Raw genomic sequence first — 21,401 nt, 5'->3', positions numbered from 1 at the left:
TTTTCTGATTACATTCCGATTTTATGGTAGTTTTTCTTACATTTTTCCTGTTATTTTTTTTGGACTAGATATGTTATTAGTGTCAAGACTTGGTCCTTGGCGTGGATTGTTTTTCCCGAGGTGCAAAGCAACTTGACTGGACACGACGTGCAGGTGAGGACATGTTTAATATTTAAACTCAAAAGGCTCAAAAGGGTATAAACAAAAAGCGCTCACAGCGGAGGTAAAAAAACTTGACTAGGAAAACAAAAGGCGCGCACAACGGCGGAGAACTATAAACATTAAACAAAAACTTACTTGACAAGGAACTGTAAACATGGCATGAAGAAGCGTGATCATAAAGGGTGCAGAGCATAAATGTGGAGCATGACTGTGATGTCGCCAGAAAGACCAACAGAAAATTAAAGCTGCAAGCAGCGTTGGTCGGGCCCGCATATTTGGCAGGTGCTAGTCCTAAGTGTCCAAAAACTTTTGTCTACTGTTAGTCCTAAGTGTCCCAATACTTTTGTTGACATCAGCGCAGTGGTACAGTGGGTCTATTAAGGCTCGTAAAATCACAGCAGCATTATCAGCGCAGCGGTTCTTTGAAGGCTCGTAAAATCAAAACCGTAGCACTTATCCAAACTCTTTGAGTATCCGTCAATCAGAAGGGTTCAATCTCTCTCCTGTAGTAGTTTGAAGCCAAAACGACAAACGCGCTCAGAGGAGATAATGTTTGATGTTTGGTGACCGGTTTTAACAAAAATTTAGTTTTGAAGGAGGGATTGCAAACTTCTTGTTTTGCTGAAGGGTGTCAATCTATAAAATGTAGGTCTAAGTGAGACCTACATAGAGGTTTTTGTTTCATGTCTCTAAGACGTTCCTACCGGAAGTTACAAGCAGTTTTGTCTGTGTTTTCCTCTGAGGAGCAGTTTTGTCTCTGTTTTATTCAAAAATTGCGCTAGAGCGCAAATTTGAGTTTTGGGGTTAGTTTTTTTTTATTAGATCGCAATATACACCAGTCCTGATGTGTGTGAAAAGTTTGGTGAGTTTTTAAGTATTTTAAGGGGGTCAAATTACAGCTCAAAGAGGCAAAAATGAGTGTGTTTTCCTATGAGGAGCAGTTTTGTCTCTGTTTTATTCAAAAATTGCGCTAGAGCGCAAATTTGAGTTTTGGGGTTCGTTTTTTTTATTAGATCGCAATATACACCACTCCTGATGTGTGTGAAAAGTTTGGTGAGTTTTTAAGTATTTTAAGGGGGTCAAATTACAGCTCAAAGAGGCAAAAATTTGTGTTTTTAGTACATTTTTGTCTTGAAGGGGAAATTGCCAACTTCCTGTTGGTTTTTGCCCGAGGATGTGAAATTATGAAATGTAGGTTTAAGTCAGACCTACATAGAGGTTTTTGTTTCATGTCTCTACGACCTTCCTAGTGGGAGTTACAGGCAGTTTGTTTTTGTTTTTTCCTAGGGGGCGCTAGAGCGCAATTTTGAGTTTTGGGGTTTGTTTTTTTTATTAGATGGCAATTTTCGCAGGTCCTGATGTGTGTCTCAAATATGGTGAGTTTTGAAGCATGTTAAGTGGGTCAAATTAGAGTTTTTTGTGGGGTCGGTATAATAATAATAATAAAACCTTACAATTTCAATAGTGTCCTTTCGTCCCATTGTCAAAGGACTCCCTTTGGGATTCCTTTGACAATGGGTCGTGCGGACCCTAATGACAGATTTAAATAGTGACATGATCAGTGAAAACAGGTGCGTGACTCAAAACGTGAAACAGGTGCGTGACATGACAGGTGAAAAACTAATGGGTGACCATGGAAACCAAACAAAACAAGGAAGTGAAACCAGGAACTAAAAAAAAAAGAGTCCAAAAACCAAGCAAAACAAAAACATGATTAACACAGACATGACAATTAGTTGAAAACTCACAACTTTAAACATGTTTAAAGACACATTGGGTATATTTGCACAAAGTATCAGTCATCAGATCGGTATCGTTGATACCAGCCTGAGTTTCACTCTGTATCGAATCGAAAGGAAAAGTGGTATTGAAACATTCTGCCTGCACAAAAATATTAATGTTCAGTTACATATTCAACAGTGTTTATTATTGTTGTTGTAATTTTACAAATGAATAAATTCATACATTAGTACTGTTTCATTTTTAATGAACTAACTAACTAAACTTTGTTCATAATTTAAGTATATTTTATGTTTATTTTGAGCGTTTCTAATATTTTAGATCACTTTTCCACCCAGGGCCACATACTGAAAAGTCCAAATGCTAAAAACAGATATTTGTGTTATAGGTGAACAACTATATTATTGTTAATTATTACTTTTGAAAATGTCTGTTTTTTTAAATAGATTTTTTGCTCCTTTTTCTTACATTTTAACTGTTGTTTTTGAGCTGAAAATGTTAATATTTGAGAACACACCACTTGTTAAATTTTATCAGACACTTTAGTTTGTGCAAATATTCCTATCAGTTTTGGATCGGTATCGCCGATACCTGCCTGAAGTTCACTCGGTATTGGATCGCAAGGACAATCAGTGCTATTCAAACATTCTGCAGGAAAATATTAACGTTCAGTTAGATATTTAACAGTGTTTATTATTGTTGTTGTAATTTTCTAATTAATTCATTCATAAGTTGGTCTCATTTTATTTTTTTATTAACTAACTAGCTAAACTTTGTTTACATTTTAAGTATAATTTCTTTTATTTTGAGCCTTTCTAATATTTTAGATCAGGTTTCCACCAAGGGCCACATGCTGAAAAGTCAAAATGCCGCAAAGTCAAAATGTTAAAAACAGATATTTGATCAATTTAAAGACAAAACGTTGTGTTATCGGTGACTAAGTATGTTATTATTAAAGGCCTACTGAAAGCCACTACTAGCGACCACGCAGTCTGATAGTTTATATATCAATGATGAAATCTTAACATTGCAACACATGCCAATACGGCCGGGTTAACTTATAAAGTGACATTTTAAATTTCCCGCTAAACTTCCGGTTCAAAACGCCTTTGGAGGATGACGTATGCGCGTGACGTCGCGAGGTCCACGGAAGTGTTTGGACCCATTTGGACACAATACACAGAGCTCTGTTTTCTTCCACAAAATTCCACAGTATTCTGGACATCTGTGTTGGTGAATCTTTTGCAATTTGTTTAATAAACAATGGAGGCTGCAGCAACACAACAAGGAGGACTTTGTTGGATAGCAGACGCGCTAGCGGCGAACTCACCTTGACTTCCTACGTCTCCGGGCCGCTGACCGCATCGTCGATCGCTGGAACGCAGGTGAGCACGGGTGTTGATGAGCGGAGGAGGGCTGGCTGGCGTAGGTGGACCGCTAATGTTTTTATCATAGCTCTGTGAGGTCCCGTTGTTAAGTTAGCGTCGTTAGCAACAGCATTGCTAGGCTTCGACAGGCGTCGAATACACATTAACCGTGTATTTACATGTCCAGTGTTTGGTTCGGTGTCTCCTGATAGTAGTATTGTTGATCTTCTGTCTATCCTTCCAGTCAGGGATTTATTTATTTTGTTTCTATCTGCATTTGAGACAGATGCTATCACGTTAGCTCATGCTAAAGAGCTTCGTCGATGTATTGTCGTGGAGATAAAAGTCACTGTTAATGTCCATTTCGCCTTCTCGACTCTCATTTTCAAGAGGATATAGTATCCCAGGTGGTTTAAAATGCAAATCCGTGATCCACAAAAGAAAAAGGAGAGAGTGTGGCTTCCAATGAGCCAGCTTGTACCTAAGTTACGGTCAGAGCGAAAAAAGATATCTCTTGAACTGCATTCTAGTCCGTCACTCTAACGTTCCTCATCCACGAATCTTTCATCCTCGCTCAAATTAATGGGGTAATCGTCACTTTCTCGCTCCTAATATCTCTCGCTCCATTGTAAACAACGGGGAATTGTGAGCAGCACTACCGCTTGTGACGTCACGCTACTTCCGGTAGGGGCAAGGTTTTTTTTTATCAGCGAGCAAAAGTTGCGAACTTTATCGTCGATTTTCTCTACTAAATCCTTTCAGCAAAAATATGGCAATATCGCGAAATGATCAAGTATGACACATAGAATGGATCTGCTATTCCCGTTTGAATAAAAAAAATTCATTTCAGTAGGCCTTTAACTATTAGTTTAAAATGGTCAGCTTTTTCTCATTACATTCCGATTTTTTGCTTCTTTTTAAGTTTTTACTGTTATTTTGTTTAAATACATATGTTATTATTTGAAAACACACAACTTTTAACATTTTAGCAGACATATTAGTTATATTTGCACAAGGTCTCGGATCGATACTAGCCTGATTTTTGAAAAAAATCACTTGTATCGCACATCACTATCATACATAAATATACTTAAATTTTTTTTCAAAATTGATGGGAGAAATACTTTGAAAAAAAATAAAAAAATACATGATTAAGCTGTAACTGTACATATTTAATGCCATATTTTTTGGGTGATTAATCAAAGGAGTTAACTCGTTATTTTTGACAGGCCTAATTTTCAGATACCGTATTTCCTTGAATAGCCGCAGGGGCGCTAATTAATTTAAAACCTCTTCTCACTCCTGCGGTTACCAAAACCATGCGGAATGAGCAAGCATGCTCTAATTATTTTAAAACCTCTTCTCACTCCGGCGCATACCTTATCATTAAAGACACATTTAATAAAAAAAACGTTATTATGATCTTACCTTTACTTGTAGATGGGTCCATGTGCAGCTGCTTCTGATCAAAGGCAGTCTTTCTCATCTTTCTTCAATTTTAAAAGTCTCTGGAGATATTCCTTTAATTATTACCTCCTGCTTCGATTGAAAGTCCAGTTTAGAAAACGGTTTTATTTTAGATATGTAATCCTCCATGTTAAAAGTGCAAGCAAACAATTGCTGCATGCTTGCTGCTTGTTGTCTTCTTCTGCAGTACCTGTCTCCTGCAGTACTGGTAGTCGCAAGAAGGATCACTAGCGCCCTCTACCACCTGGAGGCGGGAGTCATTTAATGACTCATATTTGACCCGGCGGAAGTGCCAAGCATGCGCTAATTATTTTGCGAAACGAGTTTGACCCGGCTGTAATTCTAGGCAGGCGAATACTATATTCCCGGCGCCAATTCAAGGAAATACGGTATACATTAAGGACATGGATGTAATAATGTTTCATACCTGGAGCGGAGCGCGTGGTGGAGGAGGGGCTTTCCTTTTGCGTGGGCTGGTACCCCCTTGCGAGGAGCCCGAGTGGTTGTGCAGGCTCTGTAGTGCAGTGGAGGGGAAAAAAAGACATGATTAAGCTGTAACTGTACATATTTAATGCCATATATTATTTTTTGTGATTAATCAAAGGAGTTAACTCATTATTTTTGACAGGCCTAATTTTAAGGGCATGGATGTAATAATGTTTCATACCTGACTAACCCTAAAGACTCATCAAAGATGGAAAAAAGCCGTGCAAAACAAGGCAGAGAAGAACAAAAGCACAACAACACAAAATAGCCTCATATTGGACATAGGGCTGGGCGATAAAACGATGTCAGAATACATCGCCATAGTCATTTAATCAATAAAATGTTGAATAAATATATCCATAATTATCAATATAAAAGACTTCTATGGTGATAGAGTTGTCAGCCCTAATTGGACAAGATGATGTAGTAGTTACCTCCTCGCCTGTACCCTCAGAAGCTACGCATGCAGAGGATAGGAGACACAACAAGTTCATATTAACTTAGAGAAACATTCATTTCCTTATTATTTTTTTGTTGTTGTCGTCTTTTTACAAATAGTTCACAAAAGAATACGGGACCTAATACGGTACCTGGGGGTGCCCCATTCTCCAACATGTGCCCGATGCGATGGCTGGCGGCGCCGTACTCGGCCGCTCCCTTTCCGAGGGCGTCGACCAGCTGCGTGTTAGCCCCGCCCCTCAGCAGGGCCGCCACCGTGTCCGCGCTGTCGCTCTCGCAGGCCAACATCAACGCGGTCCTGGTAGGAAACATTCTTTGTCAGCCACGTGAAGCGCTACGTCACCAATAGTAGCCCCCATTCTTTGCTGTCATGGAAACACATTTCCGAGTCTATACTCAGGATCGTTAAAGGCCTACTGAAATGATTTTTTTTTATTTAAACGGGAATAGCAGATCCATTCTATGTGTCATACTTGATCATTTCGCGATATTGCCATATTTTTGCTGAAAGGATTTAGTAGAGAAAATCGACGATAAAGTTCGCAACTTTTGCTCGCTGATAAAAAAAAAAGCCTTGCCTGTAGCGGAAGTAGCGTGACGTCACAGGAGCTAGTATTCCTCACAATTCCCCGTTGTTTACAATGGAGCGAGAGAGATTCGGAGCGACAAAGCGACGATTACCCCATTAATTTGAGCGAGGATGAAAGATCCGTAGATGAGGAACGTTATAGTGAAGGACTAAAGAGGCAGTGACGGACGTATCTTTTTTCGCTCTGACCGTAACTTAGGTACAAGCTGGCTCATTGGATTCCACACTCTCTCCTTTTTCTATTGTGGATCACGGATTTGTATTTTAAACCACCTGGGATACTATATCCTCTTGAAAATGAGAGTCGAGCACGCCAAATGGACATTTAAAGTGACTTTTATCTCCACGACAATACATCGGTGACACACTTAGCTACTGAGCTAACGTGATAGCATCGTTCTCAAATGAAGATAGAAACAAACGAAATAAACCCCTGACTGGAAGGATAGACAGAAGATCAACAATACTATTAAACCATGTACATGTAACTACACGGTTAAAAATTCTCAGCCTGGTAAGGCTTAACAATGCGGTTGCTAACGACGCTAAGGCTAATTTAGCAACTTAGCAACCGGACCTCACAGAACTATGATAAAAACATTAGCGCTCCACCTACGCCAGCCAGCCCTCATCTTCCCATCAACAGCCGTGCTCACCTGCGTTCCAGCGATCGACGGCGCGACGAAGGACTTCATCCGTGGGTTTGGCGGCAAGCATCAGCTAGGCGTAGTAAGTAGTCCTTGTTGTGTTGCTGTAAGTATTGTACTTAGCCGCTAATTCACCGATCGATCCCACCTACAATGTTCTTCTTTGCAGCCTCCATTGTTCATTAAACAAATTGCAAAAGATTCACCAACACAGATGTCCAGAATACTGTGGAATTTTGTCGAAGAAAACAAGAGGTTTTTGTATCGGGTCGATGGGGTCCAACCACTTCCGTGGATTTTGTGACGTCACGCGCATAAATCATATCCAAAGGAGTTTTTCAACCGGAAGTGTGGCGGGAATTTTAAAATGTCACTTTATAAGTTAACCCGGCCGTATTGGCATGTGTTGCAATGTTAAGATGTCATCATTGATGTATAAACTATCAGACTGCGTGGTCGCTAGTAGTGGCTTTCAGTAGGCCTTTAACTGTTTCCAACAACTTGCACACCCAGAACCTTACAAACCAAAATCATTTGGACAGCAAGTTGAGAAATAGTGTCAGAAGAGACATCCATCCATCCATTTAGGCAAATAAAGGGAAAGTTGTTGATTCCTGCAAACCAAATCCAAATGCTGCCTTCATGAATCCTTCCTGTCTTCCCCCACTGATGGCCTTAAGACGTTTGCAGCAGTACACCCGACCCCCCTGTCCACACTTGAGCAGCTGCTACAGCCGCAGACAGACACACAACTTCTGCTACAGCCGCAGACAGACACACAACTTCTGCTACAGCCGCAGACAGACACACAACTTTTGCTACAGCCGCAGACAGACACACAACTTCCACAAGTGGCTGTGGCTGCTGGCACACAGGAAGTGTTGTGTACCTGCCCTGCTGGCACACAGGAAGTGTTGTGTACCTGCCCTGCTGGCACACAGGAAGTGTTGTGTACCTGCCCTGCTGGCACACAGGAAGTGTTGTGTACCTGCCCTGCTGGCACACAGGAAGTGTTGTGTACCTGCCCTGCTTGTCCTGCATGTTTGCCTTGGCACCTCGCTCCAGCAGAAAGGCACACAGCTCCACTCGGCTCATCTGGGCTGCAAGGATGAGGGCGGTGGCTCCGTCCTTGAAGACAGCACAAACATTGTTGAAGCGCCAATGTGACGAATCATTCTTTATCAGCACTAGTTCTTAACCTTTTTGAGCAAATATTAACACTGAACATGTCATCTGACACCTCATTTGAATCGTATTCAATAATCATGTCCAACACACTTGCATTTGAACAGGTCTAAAATGTATCATGTGATAAACTAAAACCAGCATGTACAACAACATAGGCTTTGGTCAGGCTGATTGCAAAAAAAAATAAAAAAATAAAACAAATCAAATATCCTGCAAAAGAAAGGACTCATAAATTAAAAATAGATGTGTTTACAATTATGCAGTACTAAGAAAAATACATTATAAGTCAATAATTACTGCAAGAGGGTCAAATGGGACAGAACTTAATTAATAAATAAATATTTAGGTCATTACCAAATGAGTCATTTTGTAGTATTCATTTACATAAATGCATTATCAAATGTGTCATTACTTAATTGAATGTATAATGATATATATTTACAATTCAATTGAATATTTCACAATTAATTAAAATATTTAAATAAGTGATATACTTACCCAATTTGTGCAATAAATAAATAAAATGGGTAATAATTGATTGTATAAAAAATATTAAGACGATTATATATATATATATATATATATATATATATATATATATATATATATATATATATATATATATATATATATATATATATATATATATATATATATATGTATACACACACACACACACACACACACACACACACACACACACACACACACACACACACACACACACACACACACACACGTACACTGAATTAATTAGTGACACATTCCTGTATATAATTCCAAATCTAAATAATAAATGACACATTTAAATAACTATTTTAAAATGTATTTTTCCATTTAATTCTGTCCAATGATTAAATATGCCTACAATTATGTAGTACGGAAATATGTTCTAACTCAATAAATATGGAGAGTGGACAGAATTCAATCAATGAATACATATTTAAATAATTACCTAAATGTGTAATTCTTGTAACAATCTAAATTGAATTTAATTACATAAATGTGTTATTAATTATGTCATTAATTAATTTATTGTAAAATAATATATATATTTAACAATTCAATTGAATATTTTACAATTCAATTAATTATTTAAATAACTGATGTAATTACTGAAATCATGCAATAAATAAATACTCTGTTTACATTGTAAAATAATAATATAGTTAAATAAACAGTACCGTACATCAATTTATGACACATTCATGTATTTAATTCCAATTCTAATTAATGAATGACACATTTAATAATTATTCAAATATTTATGTATGTATTTATTTAATTATGTCCCATTTAATATGCATTCAATTATGCTGTACTAAAATAATAATTATGGAGAGTGAAATGGGACATAATTCAGTCAATGAATACATTCTTCAATAATTACTTGAATGTGTTATGTTTTTTCTATTCATTTACATGAATGCATTATTAAATGTGTCATTACCTAATTTGATGTAAAATTATATATATTTCACAATTTATTTAAATATTTAAATAAGTGATATAATTACTTAAATCATGCATTAAACAAATACATTGTGAAATAATTGATAATATAATTAAACTGTAAAAATTTACAGTTTAATTACAAATACATATGCTTGTACATTAGATTGATTAATGACACATTCATGTATTTAGTTCAATTTTAATTAATGAAAGACGCATTTAATAATTATTTAAACATTTTTCATTCTGTCCTATTAAATGTGCAAACAATTATGCAGTACTAAAATAGTTACATTTTACCTTAATAATTATGGAGGGTCAAATGGAACATAATTAAATAAACAAATAAATATTTGAATATTTACCTGAATGTGTCATTTTTTAAATTGATATTGGAATTAAATTATTAATTGTGTCATTCATTTAAGTATTGTAAAATTATATATATTCGACACTTTAATTAAATATTTTGCAATTTATTTAAATAACTGATAAAATTACCTAAATCATGCAATAAATAAATTGTGAAATACTTAATTATGTAATAAAATAACTAAATTGCAAAATTAGTGATAACATACTTAAATAAATACTTGTACATTAAATTAATGATTAATTCCAATATTCATAAATTCGTGACACATTTAAGTAATTATGTATTTATTTGTTTGTTCTGACTCTCAATATGCAATAAATAAAATATATATATATTCTTCTTAAATAAACTGTCTGTAGAATTGAAGTGCAAATGAAAATACAGCTTAACCACTTAGGTCATAATTTTTGCGCTGAAGCCTTTCGACTTCTTCCGATTGTTTGAGCTTTTCATGCGTCACTCAGTGCACCGACTGACGCATCACTGCCACAAGTGGTGGAAAGGTGTATCACAACGGACTTGCTTTAACGTACCCCGTCCTGGACGTCCAGATGGGCTTTGAAGTCCCACAGGATCTCGACACAGGACAAACAGCCGCTGACCGCTGGAGACAAAATGGTTGAATACATTTACTTACTGACAGACAACAACATAGTTTTGTTTTGTGTGTGCTTTGTTTTTGTGGAGGTATAATGACTCTGATATATTTTCATAAAGAAAAGTCTGAAAAAGTTTGGTACATGCTTGATCATTCCTGGCATCCGGGATGGATACTGGTACTTAACGGCAGGCCCGGCCCTAACCAATCTGGCGCCCTAGGCAAGATTTTAGGTGGCGCCCCCCCACATCGGCAGTGAAGTGTATATACTCACAAGAAACCGAATAGCTTTGTCTTTGGCCTTTTTTTTTTTACTTAAAGAAAGCAAATTAACAATCAGAATTGTTAACAAGATAAAAAAAAATATGGATAAATAAATGAATACAAAAAATGAATATATGAAATACAATATTTTTTACATACATAAACACAAAATAAAACGTGTCAACAAGTTGCATAAAATAAATTAAAAATACAATATAAATAAGGCACTGCACAAAACAAGATATCAAACCAGTATGACTTTAACAACTATATTACAAAAAAAGGGGATACAGAGTTCTCTATTTGTGCTTTTTAATATTGCATTAACTAGAATGACTTACAAATGACTGTACACCAGGGAGTACTGTAATTACCTAACGTTACATTATTATTTTCCATAACAATTTAGCCCCCTCCACAATATTAACCCGACGTTAAAACAGAACTAGCTATTTGTTGATTAGCAATTGCTGAATCATGTAACATTAGCTTAATGCTAAAAAGACAGGTTATACTATCACATTCTGTAACAGACAAATAATTTCATGTAGGCTAACGTTACCTACCTGCTTCCTCTGTCTTTTTCTCGTTTCTCCTCTTCTTTTCTTCCCTGGGCACCTGACAGTTTTGGCCGTTTTGACATCTTGTGTTGATTTTTTTTATGTGGTGACGTCCAAAAAGAGTCATGATACGGGAAGGGAGGGGGCGCACCGTGCCGGGGGAGGGGGGGCGTAATGTTGTAACAAATAATATTTCTATTAAATAGGCTTTACTTTGCCTTTTAATTAACGTGGGATTATTTTATGTATTTAGAAATAATAGCTGCGATGAGGTGGCGACTTGTCCAGGATGTACCCCGCCTTCCGCCCAAATGTAGCTGAGATAGGCTTCAGCGCCCCCCGCGACCCCGAAGGGAATAAGCAGTAGAAATGGATGGATGGATGGATAGAAATAATAGTACCAACTTTATTTTTTGTCTTTTTTTTTTTCCTCCAACATTTGTGGCACTGGCGTGGCGCCCCCTGATGGACGGCGCCCTTAGCATTTGCCTATACGGCCTATGCCACGGGCCGGCCCTGCTTAACTGTACCAATTATCGGTACTCCTGTGTGCTATCATGTGTTCACTTTGTAAACAAATAACTGAGCAAATTGTTTAAGAACAACATTTCTCAACCAGCTATTGCAAGGAATTTAGGGATTTCACCATCTACACATCCGTAATATCATCAAAAGGTTCAGAGAATCTGGAGAAATCACTGCACGTAAGCCATGATATTACGGACATTCAATCGCTCAGGCGGTACTGCATCAAAAAGCGACATCAGTGTGTAAAGGATATCACCACATGGGCTCAGGAACACTTCAGAAGACCACTGTCAGTAACTACAGTTGGTCGCTACATCTGTAAGTGCAAGTTAAAACTATACTATGCAAACCCAAAGCCATTTATCAACAACACCCAGAAACACAGCTGGCTTCGCTGGGCCCGAGCTCATCTAAGATGGACTCATGCAAACTGGAAAAGTGTTCTGTGGTCTGACGAGTCCACATTTCAAATTTGTTTTTGGAAACTGTGGACGTCGTGTCCTCCGGAACAAAGAGGAAAAGAACCCTAGGCGCAAAGTTAAAAAGCCAGCATGTGTGATGGTATGGGGGTGTATTAGTGCCCAAGGCATGGGTAACTTGCACATTTGTGAAGGCACCATTAATTCTGAAAGGTACATACAGCTTTTGGAGCAACATATGTTGCCATCCAAGCAACGTTGTCGTGGACGCCCCTGCTTATTTCTGCAAGACAATGCCAAGCCAGGTGTTACAACAGCAGTTAATGTACCTGCATGATGGAGGGGGGTCCTCCCAATGGCGTCGGTGCAATCTACTTCCAGTCTCTCCTGTTACGGACACGACAAGACAACGTTTACACACCATCATGTCCGTTCACTCACCTCAAATACCACTTTTGCTCACCTGTAAAAGTCTCTTTAAACACTCGCTTTGTCCATTTTTGGCCGCGAGGTGAAGGCCGCTGAAACCTGGCAGTTGGAAGCGGTAAACAACCCATAATAGCCCGAGATCAAAAGCTGTATTTGATCATAAGAAATGACGTACCGGCACCGTCCGTGGCACCGAGGTCTGCCCCGTGAGAGATGATGACCTCCAGACAGTCCATCCGCCCTCGAGACACAGACAGATGGAACCTGCCGGAAGGACACCCAGACCGTCACGTGCGTTGTCTCACATATCGTCATGTCTGAAGACCAGGACTGTTGGACGTTTGTGCTAAGTAGCTTAGCTAAGTTGCTAAGTCCCACCCCGCAAAGACGTCCTGTTAGATGACGACCGTGTTTTTCCACCAATCTTGCTCAAATGTTACACACAGGTGCTAGTCGGTCCCCTACAGGTGCGTGCCAAGTTTTGTGGTGATTCTGCAAAACACCTTAAAGTTAGAGTAGGTATTTTGTAGGCTGGGTAAGAAATTTCAAGCCAATCCAACACTTGGCATTAAACTTTTGGATTTAATAACAGCGCCACCATGTGAAAAAAAATATTACAAGCAACAAGAGATCGGTACCTTTTACACTTCATTCGATACAGTACCAATTCCTGGCATCCGGGGATTGATACTGGTACTTAACGCTGCCAATTTTCGTTACTTCTGTGTGCTATCATGTGTTGATAACACATTTTAGTTTGATTAAAAGTAAAGTACATTTTTAAATTCAACATTTAAAAGTGAGGTGATAATGTTAACTGTGCCTTACACCTTGTTTTCTTACACTTCTGTGCTTCATTTGCAAGTATTATGTGTTTTGCATGCAGTTGCAATTCTAAGACGCTGCTGTAGATGGCACTAGTGTACACACTACAATGTGTTGCCTAGTTAGAGAGTAGTCTTTTCCACAAAGCTTTTTTGTTGCGCCCTAAAAAGTGTTTATTCTACTATCATTGTACCTATTACGTATATGTATACATATGTGTGTGTGTGTATATATATACATATATATATATATATATATATATATATACATATATATATATATATATATATATATATATATATATATATATATATATATATATATATATATATATATATATATATATATATATATATATATATATATATATATATATATATATATCTATAGATATACCCAGTGTTGGGACTAACGCGTTACAAAGTAATGCGTTACTGTAACGCCACTATTTTCGGCGGTAACGAGTAGTCTTAATGCGTTATTTTTTATATTCAGTAACTTAGTTACCGTTACTACATGATGCGTTACTGCGTTATTTTACGTTATTTTTTATATAGTATCGGCTAGAAACTGAGAAGATCTGAGTATGTTTTATTGAAGAGTTGCGGTGTCGTCCTTCTGGTTCTTCCTCTATCACAAGAGGCGCGCCACGCGCTGTGTGTGTGTGTGTGTGTGTGCGTGTGTGTGTGTGTAATTGGGGCGTTTCTGTGTTTACTAACAAGACATCGTGGCGGAGCCAAAGCCGAGTTTCTTAACATGGAGATATTCTCACTACTTTTCTTTTGTCGAGCACAAAGAAAAGAGCATTTTATTTCAATGTAAGTTGTGTCTTGGATCAAAAATCCCGTCTACTGCCCAAAACAGCAATTCCAATCTGCTGAAACAGCTACAAAATCAACATGCTTCGATGAAGCTAGTAAAGAGAGACACACTTCACCTCCACCTCTATCACCACCTAAGGATTTTAACGGAGGGACTGCTAGCCAGGACAACATTGATAGAGCCATTTGCATGATACCGGGCGTCAAACGGCAAATAGCACTAAAACATTTTCCAAGTTCCTTGACACGGTGGACAGTGAGCACGTACACATGGAAAGCAAGCTAAAGAAAACACTCCAAACTCTGCCTCTGCTCATCATTCAGCACTGAAGGTACACACACTCTGTCAATTCTCTTATATACTCTTTCATTCTAGACTTCTAGAGTGTTTGATTATCACATCACTCTAAATGTATAGACTATAAAGTTCACAAACATAAAGAGGGATCCTAGTGGGCCAGGCCAATCTTTCCTTTACTCTAAACTAAAACTGGGGAAATGCGTAGAGTGTTCCGGGCTTCACTGAAGACATGATTTTATTTCACAATTCCTTGAGAGAGAAAAAGGTCTGGTTAGGCTTTGTGTGTATAGCAGTATGTGTGCTGTATATAGTCACATGACATATAATCATGTCATGTGTGCCTTCCAGGCCTGGCCCTAACCAATCTGGCACCCTAGGCAAGATTTTAGGTGAAAAGGAAACTAAATGAGCTCAAATATAGCTACAAATGAGGCATAATGATGCAATATGTACATATAGCTAGCCTAAATAGCATGTTAGCATCGATTAGCTTGCAGTCATGCAGTGACCAAATATGTCTGATTAGCACTCCACACAAGTCAATAACATCAACAAAACTCACCTTTGTGCACTCACGCACAACGTTAAAAGTGTGGTGGACAAAATGAGACAGAAAAAGAAGTGGCATAAAACACGTCCTAGAAAGTCGGAGAAAGTTATACATGTAAACAAACTATACGGTAAGTTCAAGGACCGCCAAAATTAGTAGGACAAAACGGCGCTCGCCAAATACTCGAATCAGTGAAGCATGTTTAATACAAACAGTGTGCTTTGTAACAATTAGGGAGTTTGTCAAGTTGATCAACACATTGTATTATTCTCCTGTCAGAAAGTGTTTAGTCTTATCTTATTCTGACGCAGTTTTGAGACGTTAGATTTCCCGTGCTCTTAATTTGGCGATCTAGTCTGAGACGTCATTTCCTGTTTGTAGCGTTTCTGCGTGATACGGGCTCTTGGGTGATTGTGTAAACAGCATTGTGTGCGTTCCTGACTAAAATGTAAGTATATGTCGAATATAGCACGGTTATTAACGCTAAAATGTTTATAATGTGTTAGATGTAGCCTTAAACGAGTGTTTGTTTGCAACAATGTTTCTGCTTGACGACACAATTCGCCAGCTCAACTTTCGCCCTGTTAAAGGCCTACTGAAATGATTTTTTTTTATTTAAACGGGAATAGCAGATCCATTCTATGTGTCATACTTGATCATTTCGCGATATTGCCATATTTTTGCTGAAAGGGTTTAATAGAGAAAATCGACGATAAAGTTCGCAACTTTTGCTCGCTGATAAAAAAAAGCCTTGCCTGTAGCGGAAGTAGCGTGACGTCACAGGAGCTAGTATTCCTCACAATTCCCCGTTGTTTACAATGGAGCGAGAGAGATTCGGACCGAGAAAGTGACGATTACCCCATTAATTTGAGCGAGGATGAAAGATTCGTGGATGAGGAACGTTACAGTGAAGGACTTGAGAGACAGTGATGGACGTATCTTTTTTCGCTCTGACCGTAACTTAGGTACAAGCTGGCTCATTGGATTCCACACTCTCCTTTTTCTATTGTGGATCACGGATTTGTATGTTAAACCACCTGGGATACTATATCCTCTTGAAAATGAGAGTCGAGAACGCCAAATGGACATTCAGTGCCTTTTATCTCCACGACAATACATCGGCGAAATGCTTTAGCTACGAGCTAACGTGATAGCACCGTGCTTTAACTGCATAAAAAAACAAAAAAATAAACCTCTGACTGGAAGGATAAATAGAAAATGAACAATACTATTAAACCGTGGACATGTAAATACACGGTTAATGCTTTCCAGGCTGGCGAAGGTTAACAATGCTGTGCTAACGACGCCATTGAAGCTAACTTAGCAACTTAGCAACGGGACCTCACAGAGCTATGCTAAAAACATTAGCTCTCCACCTACGCCAGCCAGCCCTCATCTACTCATCAACACCCGTGCTCACCTGCGTTCCAGCGATCGGCAGAAGGACGAAGGACTTCACCCAATGCGTTTGGCGGCCCGGAGACGTAGGAAGTCAAGGTGAGGTCGGCGGCTAGCGCGGCTAGCGCGGCTAGCGCTCCAACAAAGTCCTCCTGGTTGTGTTGCTGTAGTCCGCTGCTAATACACCGATCGCACCTACAACTGTCTTCTTTGCAGCCTTCATTGTTCATTAAACAAATTGCAAAAGATGTCCAGAATACTGTGGAATTATGAAATGAAAACAGAGCTTTTTGTATAGGATTCTACGGGGTACCATAACTTCCGTTACTCTGACTTCGTCACGCGCATACGTCATCATACCGCGACGTTTCACCCGGATATTTCCCGGGAAGTTTTAAAAGTCACTTTATAAGTTAACCCGGCCGTATTGGCATGTGTTGCAATGTTAAGATTTCATCATTGATATATAAACTATCAGACTGCGTGGTCGCTAGTAGTAGGTTTCAGTAGGCCTTTAATACTTCTTGTTACACAGTAGTTACCCTAGCCTACCACTAGATGGGGATACAGACCACGTTTAAAACACTGTCTAAATCAACAGCGCTTATTCCCCATTCATCTCTAATGGACTGCTTTAATAGTCCATGTACATTTGTTTGTGTATTTGTTTTATAACACATTGTAGAGTATATTATATTATATATAATATTATACATAGCCTGTTGTATTATTGCATATTATATTGCCTAAATGTATCATTATTTGTATGTGTTCCCTTTAGATCACACATCACACACACCCCTATTCTACGATTGTTCAAGTTCATCATTAAAGAGTGCCTGAAAACCTCTCTGTGCCCTACTCTCTGACCGGAGTCCTTGTCCTAAGAAGATATCAGACCAGAGTAACCTACTCTATCACATCTCCAGTGCAATAACAGCACTGAAATGAAGGCTAAAAGGGCATTAACGGGAGCTTTAAAAAAATAAAAAAAAGTAACTAGTTACTTTTCACAGTAACGCATTACTTTTTGGTGTAAGTAACTGAGTTACTTTTGAAATAAAGTAACTAGTTACTGTTTTTCAGTAACTAACCCAACACTGGATATAGCGGCCCCCAGACCCATTTTTTTCTCAAGATTTGGCCCCCCGAGTCAAAATGATTGCCCAGGCCTGGTATAGACAGTTGCACTGAAAATGTATCTCGTATTTTCTTGAGTGTAATGACAATAAAGCTAGTCTGTTCCATTATAATGCTGTTTATAACACGGTTCAACGTCTTATTGACTGCCTGCACGACATCAAAGCCTGGCTTTCAGCTAACTTCCTGAGCCTAAATGAAGACAAAACAGAAGTTATGTTGTTCGGTCCAAGTCGCTCTCCCTCCCCCAACGTTGACCTCGGCACTCTGACCCCGTATCTCAGCGACTGTGTCACAAACCTGGGGGTAAAGTCCGACTCAGATTTTAAATTCGAAAAACAAACCAGCAGCGTCGTACAAAAAAGCTTTTGATCAATTACGCCAAATAGCGAAAGTGAAACCGCTTCTATCAGGACATGATCTCGAGAAATTAATCCACGCCATTATCTCGACTCGTTTAGACTACTACAATGCCCTGTATGTAGGCGTTAGCCAGGCCTGCAGCTCGTGCACAACTCTGCTGCCCCCCCCCAGGTCCTACATAAGTTAAAGGTACAGTCACAAATGGAAAATAATTAGTACATCACTTTCTTCTCAACATAGGCAGATAATAAATATACACCCAGAATAAATGTAAATAAAAAATAAAAAAGGAAGCTGGTTTGTGAAAGGTGAACTTTTCATGTATCCTATAGCGTCTTTAATTTAGCTATGTAGTCAACCACACCACCCCAAACAGAATAAAACTTCCCAGGTGCCCCCCTAAGATTGAACTTTATTTTCTCCAGATCTAAATAAATCATAAGGTCTTTAAGCCATAAGGAGGCTTTGGGGCAAAATGGTGACTTCCACTCCAGCAAAATTCTCTTACGTGCTAATAAGGATGCAAAGGCGATACTATCCTTAAATGTTCTCCTTATTTGGGGATCTGATACCGTCCCAAAAATGGCCATTTCTGCACATGGTGTCAGGTTTAAATCCAATGCCTTAGCAAGGTGTTTGAAAATAGTTGTCCAATAGTCCAGCAAATGGGGACAAGACCAAAACATGTGCGTCATGTTTGCAGGTGACATGTGACATCTGTTACAAGTATCCGAAATATTGGGGTATATTTTGGAGGGTTTGGAATTAGTAAAATAAATACGGTGGACAACCTTAAATTGTATTAAATTAAGCTTTGAACAGGATGTACTGTTGTTAATTCGGGTTAAGGCAGAATCCCAATCTCCATCATCTAAAGATCTGCCAAGCTCTTCTTCCCAATTCCCTCTGATTTTATCAAGAGACGTTTTACTAAACTGGGATATTAAGATGTAGATTTTGGAGATTAGGCCTTTCTGATTTGTGGGAATATCTAAAAGAGAATCCATTTTAAACTCCTTTTATTTGTTTTTAAATGTCTAAACAACCTGGCGCCAACATATCTCTCCGACCTCCTTCAGCCTTACTGCCCCACCCGATCCCTAAGATCAGCCGATCAGCTGCTACTGACGGTCCCGGACACAAGGCTGAAGCTTAGAGGTGACAGAGCTTTCGCCGCTGCTGCTCCCAAGCTCTGGAACGACCTACCTCTGAGTGTTAGACAAGCCTCCTCTCTTCCTGTTTTTAAATCTCTCTTCAAAACATACTTTTATTCCATGGCTTTTAACACTGAGTGATATGGCGCCCCATAATACACCTGCTGTGAACCTGCTTTTATGTTTTTATGTTTTATTTATTTATTTTTTATCGTGTTCTGTTTGTGTTGTGTTGTGTTTGCTCGGTTCTCGTATTATCTTTTAACCTGCCCATTGTACAGCACTTTGGCCACCCCTGTGGTAAATTTTAAATGTGCTTTATAAATAAAGTTGATTTGATTTGTTTGAAAATAAACATTGTTGCATTGGCTTTGCATCAAATCAGATTATTCACTGGGTAACGCTAGATCTAATGTTCAGCCTTTCCTATTAGTCAGTTCAATTATTATGTTTTTAAACTAAAATGGGTGGATAATCATGACACATTTTAGTATTGCAGTCTATTGTACTTACGCAGACTTGCCCTCAGCATCCAGCTTGGTGGGACAGAGGCCTTTTTTAAGGATGAGGGCGGACACTTTGTCGGCATCGCTCTGCTCCACAGCCTGGAGGAGTCTCTCGTCACTCTTGCACCAGTCCTGGCTCTAAAAGGACCCAACCAGAACAGCAAACTCATCACACACACACACACACGTACACACACACGTACACACACAACAATGCACAAAATACTTTGGCACCACGATTGCTACAAGAAAGGATACATACTGGGAGTGGCTGTAGGTTGAGACAAGTAAAAAAGCTCTTCATCAGGCTAAGAACAGGCTTCTCAGGATCCATACTTTGGTTTACTCTCCTCTTTAGAAACCCCTAAAAGCTCATTTCCCCCCCCCTGGTTGCTACAAGCGAGGTAAGCTGGCAGCCCAAAGCTGAGTGTCCTTGCAGCGATGTGAGGACTCAGCACAAAGATGCTGGCTGCAAGTTTAGGTGTTCCGTCACGGGGATAACAAATATCCTCTTTCAGGCGTTAACATAAGGCAGGGTGTCCAAAGTGTGGGCCGCAGCTATTTTTCTAACGCCACATTCTAAAAAATACCATAAACAAAGTGGAATAAAAGAGCAGACAGGTGAACTGTAACAAGAAGAAAAAGTTTCAATGTTGACTTGAATAACACAAAGCTGCCATGCAGCCTGTTTGTTATTCATTGCTCCAAAAATAATAAAAAATCAGTGTTGTGACGAGTTATTGGCCTATTCAAAGCTCCAATTATTTCACATCAAAAATTGCACTTTTATATATTTTTTTGTGGAAAACATTGCATGTTTTTGTGTTTGCAATAAAACAACTAAGTTTTTTTTTGTTTGTTTGTTTTTTAACTTAAAGTGCATAGCACAAACAAACAAAATAAAACCATGAAAGAAAAATTCATTATTTTTTTTTATCGGCCTATAGATCTGAAGTTGATCTCAAGACTTAAGCGTTGAAATACAAATAAAAAATAAATGCATGTTATGACTTATTTTAAACACATTGTGTATGTACAGTGTGTATATATGTATATATATATATATATATATATATATATATATATATATATATATATATTTATATATGTGTATATATATATATATACATACATATATATAAATATATATATATATATATATATATGTATATATATATATACAGTATATATATAAATATATATATATATGTATATATATATATATATAAATATATATATATATATATTTATATATATTATATATATATATATATGTATATATATATATATATATATATATATATATATATTTATATATATTATATATATATATATATGTATATATATATATATATATATATATATATATATATATATATATATATATATATATATATATATATATATATATATATATATATATATATATATATATATATATATATATATATATACAGTACAGGCCAAAAGTTTGGACACACCTTCTCATTTCAATGCAATGTTTTCTTTATTTTTATGACTATTTACATTGTAGATTGTCACATCAAAACTATGACACCTGTGAAGTGAAAACCATTTCAGGTGACTAACCTCTTGAAGCTCATGGAGA

General features: G+C 37.9%; 1 protein-coding gene across 1 annotated transcript in view; it reads right to left on the bottom strand.

The window, feature by feature from the left end:
* Positions 1-20,126, bottom strand: part of ankrd24 (ankyrin repeat domain 24) — a 36,116-nt gene extending 15,990 nt beyond the window's left edge. The window contains 10 exon segments of the mRNA XM_062027726.1: positions 3,745-3,750; positions 5,657-5,679; positions 5,813-5,979; positions 7,939-8,045; positions 10,470-10,540; positions 12,635-12,692; positions 12,769-12,833; positions 12,910-12,998; positions 19,800-19,930; positions 20,055-20,126. Coding sequence (XP_061883710.1) covers positions 3,745-3,750; positions 5,657-5,679; positions 5,813-5,979; positions 7,939-8,045; positions 10,470-10,540; positions 12,635-12,692; positions 12,769-12,833; positions 12,910-12,998; positions 19,800-19,930; positions 20,055-20,126 — 789 coding nt within the window.
* Positions 20,127-21,401: the final 1,275 nt, after the last annotated feature.

Source organism: Entelurus aequoreus, linkage group LG19 (assembly GCF_033978785.1).
Source record: "Entelurus aequoreus isolate RoL-2023_Sb linkage group LG19, RoL_Eaeq_v1.1, whole genome shotgun sequence".
NCBI lineage: Eukaryota > Metazoa > Chordata > Actinopteri > Syngnathiformes > Syngnathidae > Entelurus > Entelurus aequoreus.
This window is presented reverse-complemented; position numbering and strand designations above follow the sequence as displayed.